At 37.9% G+C, this 10,508-nt stretch overlaps 1 protein-coding gene across 1 annotated transcript in view; it reads left to right on the top strand.

Moving 5' to 3' along the window:
• Positions 1-2,074: 2,074 nt before the first annotated feature.
• LOC101587656 (protocadherin alpha-C2) overlaps positions 2,075-10,508 on the top strand; it is a 195,838-nt gene continuing 187,404 nt past the window's right edge. Inside the window, exon 1 of the mRNA XM_012517514.2 lies at positions 2,075-3,549. Coding sequence (XP_012372968.1) covers positions 2,167-3,549 — 1,383 coding nt within the window. The 5' untranslated portion in view covers positions 2,075-2,166. The remainder of the gene's footprint in view (positions 3,550-10,508) is intronic.

Below are 10,508 nucleotides of genomic sequence, written 5' to 3'. Positions count from 1 at the left end.
AATATTTCTTAACGCAAACCAGAATCACAATGGAAATTATACAATTCATCTCATGTCAGTTTTTCTCAAATTGTACTTACTACCTTGAGTAAATTATCTCCCAGTCTCAGGCATTTTTAAGAGGGTGCTATAAATACCTATACAAGACTACAAAGTGAATCTATGCTAGGTAAAGTAAAGTCAGTGGTCAGCTACTTTAAGTCATAATAATTCTAACTGCATTAACAACAATTCAAGTCATCATTGAGTAATCTCATTTAAAACTCAAAAATTTCCAAAATGGAAGGTATGGGCAAATCTTCATTTTAATGAGCACCACTTAAGATTTTCATATAATTTAAGTTTTAGATGTGTAGTACTATTCAATGCTGGATAAAGATTCTTCTAATTTAAAGAGATATAATTTAACTAGCTGATATTTTATACAATATTTAATATCTGAATCAGAAGGCTTATATTATTATTTGGTAGGAAGAGCACAGTAGCCAAAATCAAATTTAGTTTATATCATTATGTTGTATGGAGATGTTGAATCAATTGTAATCTTACTTGTGGCTTTATATATTAGTAGCTCAAATTGAGCATTGGTACTGTGGGTGAGTAGATGATGCACTACATTTATAAGAAGATAGTCCCTGAAGTCATAACTTGAATGGGTTTCACCAGCATCATTTTGAAATATAGAACTGTAAAAACAAAATTTAGCAGGGTACATAAAATCATGGATTAAGAAAGCCTCATCCCCTTACAAACAGAAAGTCTCATTTTCTGTTTGTAAATGTTACTCTCTCATTCTCCTTTTAATAAGGACTAAATAAAGAATTAATATATTTTAAAAATTTTATAACCCTATCATTAAAGCAGTCTGTTTTGTATAGGATCAAAGTTCTGTTATTAAGTTTTCTCTTTTTTTGAAAAGCAGAACGCTAAAGTTTTCTAACTAGAATAGTTATTTTAGGGGAGAATTTTGCTTCTTGAATATTTGATTCTAAAGACTTTAAAAGGGGAGTCTTTTCCCCAAAGGCAGTGATTAAAACTCTATTAGGAGGCCAGGGAGATGGCTCAGTGGAATAAGCACTTCCTTGGCAAGTGCAAAGGCCTGAGTTCAATCCCCGGTTCCACCAAAAAATAAAAACAAAAAACTCTATTAGGTAAAAAAACTATTATGTAAATTCCAGGAATATATCTTTTGGTATTTAAAAATTCTGACTTTAACAAAGAAGAAAGTGGTTGTCTTTGAAATCAGAATTTATATACTTGTGAATTATCTTATTAAGAATCATAATTATCTTTTTTGCTCATGTAATATATCAAAAAGAAAATGTCTTTTTGATTAGTGAAGTCACTTTACTGTTTTCATAGGAAAAAACCCATCCCTGTCAGCAGTGCAGTAGCAATACTAATTTATTGTAAAGAAATGATATCCTATAGACAGTTTTTGCTGAGGAGCTGAGTTTCATTTTGAATATCATGAATCCAGATGTCACATTTGAAGCTTGTGAATAAGTCCCCCTTATGAAACACTCATTCTCTTTAAGGAACTGTCCTACGTACTTAATACCTTTAATATGTTCACGATATTTCACACAAACATCATACTATCATTATGCACAAAAGTGTCAACTGAAACATGAGGAAGTAATGGTGGGAAAATTAAAATGGAGAAACACCTGATATAGAAGTTAGTGATTCTTCTATAATCTTGTGTTTTCTGGAAGTTTAAGTATCATATCTTGAAGAGACCAATGCTTGCCATCTAATAAAATACCAGTACACTCAATAGTGCACAAAAATCAAGAGTATTTTGAAGTTTAGCAATAATCACGTGTTTGAAGAAGGAAGTACTTCTCTGAAGTTGTACATTAAGGAAAACATTGCATCTAGGATCAGCAACCATTACTACTATATGCAAAGGAGGTATAATTAAGAGGCTTTGAGGTGAAAGTACATAAACAGAACGAAAAGACGCGAATGAAAGGTTAAACTCATGTAATTGTACTTACACATTAAGCCACCTGATGTCGCTGTCGTCCACAAAATATAGTTGTTTAGACCAACCATATACTACTTCATTGTTTCTCGAGGATTAGGAAGTAGCGATATTCTGAGGTCTCTGACATTTCGATGAAAAATGGAAAACATTGAACAAGGAATATCAAAGCCTGTATGCATTCCAGTCGGAGTATTCATCGACTTGTAACACAAGAGAAAGCTAAGATGCTGGTCTCCAGACATCGCGATCCGGGATCCCAGCGTCTGCTGCTCTGGCTTCTGCTCCTCGCAGCCTGGGAGGCAGGGAGTGGCCAGCTGCACTACTCGGTCCCCGAGGAAGCCAAACACGGCACCTTCGTGGGCCGCATCGCGCAGGACCTGGGGCTGGAGCTGGTGGAGCTGGTGCCGCGCCTGTTCCGGGTGGCGTCCAAGGAGCGCGGGGACCTTCTGGAGGTAAATCTGCAGAATGGCATTTTGTTTGTGAATTCTCGGATCGACCGGGAGGAGCTGTGCGGGCGGAGCGCGGAGTGCAGCATCCATCTGGAGGTGGTCGTGGACAGACCGCTGCGGGTTTTCCACGTGGAGGTGGAGGTGATGGACATTAATGACAACCCGCCGGTGTTCTCAGTAACGGAACAAAAGATTTCAATACCGGAATCTAGACTGCTTGACTCTCGATTTCCGCTAGAAGGCGCTTCTGACGCGGATGTTGGAGAGAATGCAATGCTTACCTACAAACTCAGTTCAAACGATTTCTTCATTCTAGATGTTATAAACAAAAAAGACAAAGGCAAGTTTCCAGTGCTTGTTCTGCGACAATTGCTAGATCGGGAAGAAAATCCCCAGCTTAAGTTATTACTTACTGCAACGGATGGAGGCAAACCTGAATTCACTGGATCTGTTTCTCTGCTCATTCTTGTATTGGATGCCAACGACAATGCCCCTGCTTTTGACAAATCGATTTATGAAGTGAAAATGTATGAAAATCAAGCGAACCAAACTTTGGTACTATGGCTAAATGCTTCTGATGCGGATGAAGGAATAAACAAGGAAATTGTGTATTCATTTAGCTCTTTGGTCCCACCCATCATAAGAAGAAAATTTCTAATAAATGAAACGACAGGAAAAATACAACTCAATGATGTTCTTGACTTTGAAGACAGTAGAACTTATGAAATTCATGTAGATGCTACAGACAAAGGATATCCACCTATGGCTGGTCACTGCACTGTCTTTGTGGAAATTCTGGATGAAAATGACAATTCACCAGAGCTACTTGTTACGTCCTTGTCTCTCCCTGTGACAGAGAATGCTCCGGTGGGCACTGTCATTGCCTTGATCAGCGTGTCCGACCTTGACTCAGATGCCAATGGGCAGGTGACCTGCTCTTTGCCACCTCATATCCCCTTCAAGCTGGTTTCTACCTTCAAGAATTATTATTCACTGGTTCTGGATAGCACCTTGGATCATGAGAGCATGTCAAGCTATGAGTTGGTAGTGACCGCGAGAGATGGGGGCTCGCCACCTTTGTGGGCCTCGGCCACCGTGTCTGTGGAGGTGGCTGACGTGAACGACAATGCACCAGTGTTCGCGCAGCCCGAGTACACGGTGTTCGTGAAGGAGAACAACCCGCCGGGCTCCCACATCTTCACGGTGTGTGCGCGCGACGCGGACGCGCAGGAGAACGCGCTGGTGTCCTACTCGCTGGTGGAGCGGCGCGTGGGCGAGCGCGCGCTGTCGAGCTACGTGTCTGTGCACGCGGAGAGCGGCAAGGTGTTCGCGCTGCAGCCGCTGGACCATGAGGAGCTGGAGCTGCTGCAGTTCCAGGTGAGTGCGCGGGATTCTGGAGTGCCTGCCCTGGGGAGCAATGTGACTCTGCAGGTGTTTGTGCTGGATGAGAATGATAATGCGCCTGTTCTGCTTCCACCATGGGCCCACGGAGCAGGGAGTGTGGTGAGCGAGCTGATGTCGCGGTCAGTGGGCACGGGCCATGTGGTGGCGAAAGTGCGCGCAGTGGACGCTGACTCTGGCTACAATGCATGGCTGTCCTATGAGTTTCAAGAGTCTCCAGGGAGTATGCGCAGCCCGTTCCGTGTGGGACTGTACACTGGTGAGATCAGCACAACACGTGCTCTGGATGATGCTGATGAGCCTCGCCACCGCCTGCTAGTGCTTGTGAAAGATCATGGTGAGCCAACCCTAACAGCCACTGCTACCGTGCTAGTGTCATTGGTGGATAATCCTGTGGTCTCAGTAGCCTCCTCGCGTGGATTTGGGGGCCCAGCAAATCCAGAAGCCGCTCTCATAGATGTCAATGTGTACCTGATCATCGCCATCTGCGCGGTGTCGAGTTTGTTGGTGCTCACACTGTTGCTCTACACGGCACTGCGCTGCGCAGCGGTCCCCACTGAGGGCTCGAGTGGGCTTGGGAAGCCTACCCTGGTGTGCTCCAGCGCAGTGGGGAGCTGGTCATACTCGCAGCAGAGAGGGCAGAGGGTGTGCTCTGGGGAGGGCCTGCCCAAGACTGACCTCATGGCTTTCAGCCCCAGTCTTCCACCCTGTCCAGTGGCAGAGGTAGGAGCGGGAGCTCAGTCTACTGCAGGTGACCAATCGGGAAAGGTAGGTTATTTTATTTTCAGTTTCAAATTTTGCCATATGTTCATGTATTTTTTTCAAATGAGTGTTTTAGAATATTTTCTTTCTTTTCTTCATATTCTTATGCTTCCATATTTCTAGTAATGCTTTTGCAGCAGTTTATTCCAGAAGATAATTCTATTTCTTAAAGCACTATCCAGTTTTGAGCTTGCTTGATATTATAAATTTTAATACAACTACTTATCTAGGATGAGTTCATATTTTCAAATACACATATTAAATTTAAGGTGTAATTATGATGCTTTATTTTCATACATATTCTTTCTTATGTTACAAATATTTGTAAAATCACTTTAATTTGTTTTTTTCAGATTATCTTTTGATTTAACCTAATTGTACTTAAAAAAAAACTGCACTTGTCAATATCTCTTTTATTGAAAATGTGTTTGTTTTCCCCCTTAAGTATGAAAGTTTCAGTTCTGAGGGTACATTTGTCTCAGGAAATAATATTCTATATTTATATAATTTCAAGCCATATAGTATAAACAAATGTTAAGAGGAATTTTAACCTAGGTGAAGACATCCTGGTTTGGCCCCTTAACTCTACAAGAGAATAAAAAGAATTCACAACACACACACACACACACACACACACACACACACATTATAGTGGTGGGTATTTTTGCTCATTTTTTCTGATAAGCATGTTTGTGTACTGAGTTCTATATTTTCAGGGTACAATTTTTTTGTTTTTTTATTTTTTTGTATTCATTTTTTTCATGTTACCAATAATTTTTACAAGTTAGTTTTCTATTAAACTGAGAACAATAATTCCTCTTTACAATATACAGCCAAGTAGATACAGCTAAAAGCTTAAAGTGAACATATGTTTCACACTTTTCTGGTTTTCAAAGGTATATATTATGATTTTCCCTTTTAAAATTCAATCTTGTGCCTTTTAATTACTTTGGATTTGAGTGTGTTCTTCACTTTTGTATTTATAAATCCCCCAGATGTCAATATTTGTTATCCTTAGCTTCTCTTTGACTTGTATATCCAATTCCTTCTTCTTACATCTGTTCTTTCTATTATCTCTTTATAAAGTCAGTGTGTGACTCTGGCAGAACAGTCTTATTCAACAGTACTCCTAAACTTTGGCCTGAGAGATAGCTCAGTGGATTAAGTGCCTACCCGGCAAGTGCAGGGAGCAGGGTTTGGTACAAGGCACTACATGCCCCACCAGGCCCTCCCTGGAGCATGCTGAGCTGGCCACTGAGATGGGGCATGGTGGTGTGTTCCCACCAGCGCTTGGGAAGCTGAAAACAGGAGGATCACTATGAGTCCAAGCTACATTTGTGAGACCCTGAACAAAATACGTAAAAAAGCACTCCTAACCTCAAAGTATAAATAAAATGTTAAATTCTGTTTAAACCAATTTAATCTTTATTTTACATTGCCCTCTTTTGGGCATGCTTCCTTTATTTTTTTATTTTTTATTTTTTAATTTTTATTTTTTTCTTCATAATTTTATTGATAAACAAATAGCAATGAGACAGTTTCAAATCAAATTGCTAGGACAGTTTCAATATGCTTCCTTTAAAGATAGAAATTTTCACAAAAATCTTATAATGGGTAGCACTTTACCACACACATAATAATGCTAAAATTTATGAAAAAAGAGCAACAAAGGAGTCACAATGAGGGGAAACATCAGAAAACACTAGTTTTAATGATTTTAGACAAATTTTCACTGACTTTTATATACAAACATGAAAAAGTTATAATTTTTTAACCATTGAATTCAGTTATGAAACCAGAAAATCTCTCAAATCAAATTTGCTTTTTACATTGCCAATAAAATAATTGATTCATGTCTTTTACTTTTTTATTTTTTTCCATAATTTTATTGAGAAACAAATAGCAATGAGACAGTTTCAAACCAAATTGGTAGAACAGTTTCAATAATTAACATATTGCATACATTCTTCCTAGTGGTTAATTGCTGTACAAGATGTGGACATGATATCCTATTTACAAACACCATTAGAACAAATCCCTCTATTCATTAAGACAATGTAACTATATATCTATCCTAACCACTTTGAATGCACAGATACAAAATAGACATTCAAAAAAATTTTAAAAAAGAAAAAAAATAAATAAATTTAACAAAAAAACCCAAAACAAAATGGACATTTATCTATATCCCCTTTTTTGTTAAGTTCCATCATTTAAATATTATAGGTGTGTAAAATATTCTAAAAGAGTTCAGTAGTCCATAATAGTATTGGGTCTTCCGCTTCACTGGCAATGTCAGAAATTGTTGACCTGAGTCTCGTACTGCTCAACATAACACCATGGCTTTACTTTTTATACTTCATTTTTATACTTCTCTGCTGGATGGCTAAGACCAAGGTAAAGCAGCACCTATGCAAGAAGAGTTGTAGCTTTTGGGTCTGATAAGGTCCGTGAAATCCCCTCAGGATTTATCCTGAGATCCTGTACCTCAGATTGTAGAACCTTTGTCAGTGTCAGCCATGTGGATGAGTCACGGCCATTGCTTGGCCAATGTGCCCTCTGTGAAAGCCTGAGAGAATGTTTTCTCTCCAAGTGACTCTCCTTAGGCACACTCTACATCATTGATCACTTTCCCCTTTGGCCCCATAATCTTCTTGATCAGAATATTTGGAACACTACCGAGTTACATGACGTTACAGTACAAGTTCTCATATGTCCTGAGTCTTAATTGACCTTGGAAGGCTAGGGCCAAAATGTTGGCTTTCCTTGTAGCCCTCCTTTTTCTCTAATTTTGGTCTGCAAACTTAGGTTGTTAACCATCCAGAAGATAAGCTTATTGTTATTATCAAACAACTTAGGCTGTTAAGCTTAACCTCACGATCTGTATGAATATCAAACATCTTAGGCATAACATGGAACAGATCATCAAGTATTGATATGTTGAACTTTAAGTCCCTATAGAATATGATGAAAAAACATTTAAAAATTAGAATATATTTTAAAAATAGGCATAAAGAATTATATACTTCTTATGTTTACACATAAGTCCAAAAATCTAACCATACACAACCTTGAAGTAGGACAGTCCCACTATATTCCTTTTCCTATCTCTTGCCTTCATTCACCACTCCCTTCTTTTTGAACAATCATCTACCCGAGAGACAGCACAGCAGCAACTGACATGTCATAACAAGCAGCCCGCACTCAGAATACCAAAATGACAGGCACTCCAAGCATGAAACTACCACCACAGATCACCATTTTCAGTGCAGTTGCTTAGTTCATAGGTATCAGTATATATAGTTAGTCAGGGTGAAAACCTTTCCAATTAACTGCTAGATTCAAAAATCTTGGGGAGATTCTCAGAATCATTGCCTTGCTCATCTTCTATATATAACTGTATGGCTTGACATTGTCATGTTTCCTAGCTCTTCTCCTTTCCCTCTTTTGATTAGTTAGTCCTCGAGATCCTGCTTTCCTTTTACTTGTATTATACCTTTCTATTTGTATTTCTTCTTTTGAGTTCTTATACTAGGGAAACTATATGATATTTACACATGTGTGTCTGGTTTATTTCACTTATGAGTAAATGTTCAAGTGGCATCCACTTCAATATAAAGGCTTTGAGTTTATCTTTACAGCTGAGTAGTACTCCATTGTGTAAAAATACCACATCTTTTTCAACCATTACTCGGGTGATGGGCATCTTGGTTGTTTCCAAGATTTGGCTATCACAAATTGCACTGCAATAAACATAAGCACACATATATCCCTATGATATGATGTTTTCAGATCCTCCAGGAAAATTCCCAGTAGAGGAATAGCTGGTTGAAATGGGATTTCCAGTCCAACTTTTCTAAGGAGTCTCCACACTGATTTCCATAATGGTTGCACCAGTCTACATTCCCACCAGCAATGGAGAAGATTCATGTCTTTTGAAATTATAGTATCTTACAATCATGTTGAACACGTGGTGTATTAGATGATGTTAATATGTATCTTATCATGAGTGTTCTTCAGGTCTTGTTGACATAGTATTTGTAACAGTATGCTTTGAGATGGGTAACCAGTACATAACTTTATTGGTAAACTATGATTATCAGCTGAGCTAAAGCCCTGGAATTTGAGGGATTTACAAATTATATTTTATATGTACTTATTTCATGATGCAATTCTTCAAACCAAATGTGGAAAGGATTTTCATTTCAATATGGAGTCATTACGAAAGAGATTGAATCACTTTAATTAGCAAAGATAGACAGTTTTAAACATTTTTTAGTCATCTTATCTTTTAGTTAACTCTATGTGCTGAATATTTTCTTGTTCTTTTCATATGCAATATGTTGGTATAGAGTTTATTCTTTCCAAAATACAAATAACTATAAGTAATTCAAGCTATATAAGTCTTTGATATAGATTTATAGTAACTAAATTTTATTTTTTAAAGGTGTTCAAATGAAGACTGAAGCTCACTTTTACATAAAGACTAAGGTACCCTTGGATATCTATTCACTGTTGTTTAGTTTAGTGGAGAAATTGGGATTTCCTAATGGTTTCTACTTATAGGATGGATTCAAATGTTAGAAAAGTAGTTCCTTCCAATCTTTTTTTTTCCAGCGGAACCAGGGATTGAACTCAGGCCTTTGTGCTTGCCAGGCAAGCGCTTATTTTACGGAGCTATCTCCCAGGCCCCTTCCTTCCAATCTTGAGAATGATTAAAACCTTTTTCTCTTGTAAGGCAACACTGACAGACTTTGTTGTGAAATGATAAAAGTATAATGTAAGTTTCAATGAATAATCTTTTTTTCCAGTCTCTTCAAATCAATACTGAAATGAAATGAGTAGAAATTGACAGATGTAATTAGAATTACCAGAGGAAGATTTTTTGATAAAAATATTATCTTTCACAAATAAACAAGGAATATAGTGACACTGATGCATCAATATCCTGCGGGATAGACATAATGTTTACTCTGAGCAGATAGAGTGATTGACAAATTTTTAAAAGGGACAAATATATTTTGACTTCCCAGAAGTCAGTGTTGGGGGAATTAATTAAATTCAAAGAAAATGAGTTGTTCGGCCAATTGTGGGTTACTTGTATTGATTTGAAATCTCACTTTGTTCAGGTGGGAATTCAGAAAAAGTATAATATACATCATCCTCTGCACAATTGAATCAAATGTTTAGGATAATTTAACACAGCTAAAAGGAGTATGCAAGAACAAGTAGAAGATATGAGGAATATGCTTTATGAGAGGCTATGTAAAAATGTCCAATTTCTTAAAAATATGTATCACTAGAATCCTACGAACCTGGTCTTTCTCATATATTTATACAGAGTAATATAGGTCATGTAGTAGAACTTTCTATTACATGTCTATATAAAAAATAAAACTCTTCTTGTCATTCTAAATGTAAGACAAAACTACTTTTAAGAAGCTACTAGTAACACAAAATGAGAGACTTAGAAGATCGAAAAGAAAAATAATGCATAAATGTGAATGGATTGAGAAAAAAGCAAGGTAAGTGAAGTAGTATGAACTAAAATGCACTTACATGTTGAGCCACAGGATGTCGCTGTTCTCCAAGCAGAACTTTTTTTTAACAGAAGAAAATCAGATTATCTGCAGATCAGAAAGAAGCTCCACTATTTCCGTGCTTTAAAGAATATAAGCATCAATATTCTTAAGATTATCTGGGACTTCAGAGCAAGAAATTAGAACGTTCTTCAAAGAATTGCACCTTTTTGGCCCTTGAATGTTTTACTAATCAAAGACCGACACGATGTTAGCTGCCAGATCCTGTGGCCAGACCTCTGCGCGACATTTGCTGCTCTGGCTTCTGCTCCTCGCAGCCTGGGGGGCAGGGAGCGGCCAGCTGCACTACTCGGTCCCCGAGGA

This window comes from Octodon degus, unplaced genomic scaffold, assembly GCF_000260255.1.
Source record: "Octodon degus isolate 3935 unplaced genomic scaffold, OctDeg1.0 scaffold00185, whole genome shotgun sequence".
NCBI lineage: Eukaryota > Metazoa > Chordata > Mammalia > Rodentia > Octodontidae > Octodon > Octodon degus.
Note: the sequence above shows the minus strand (reverse complement) of the source record. Positions and strands in the feature narration are given on the sequence as shown.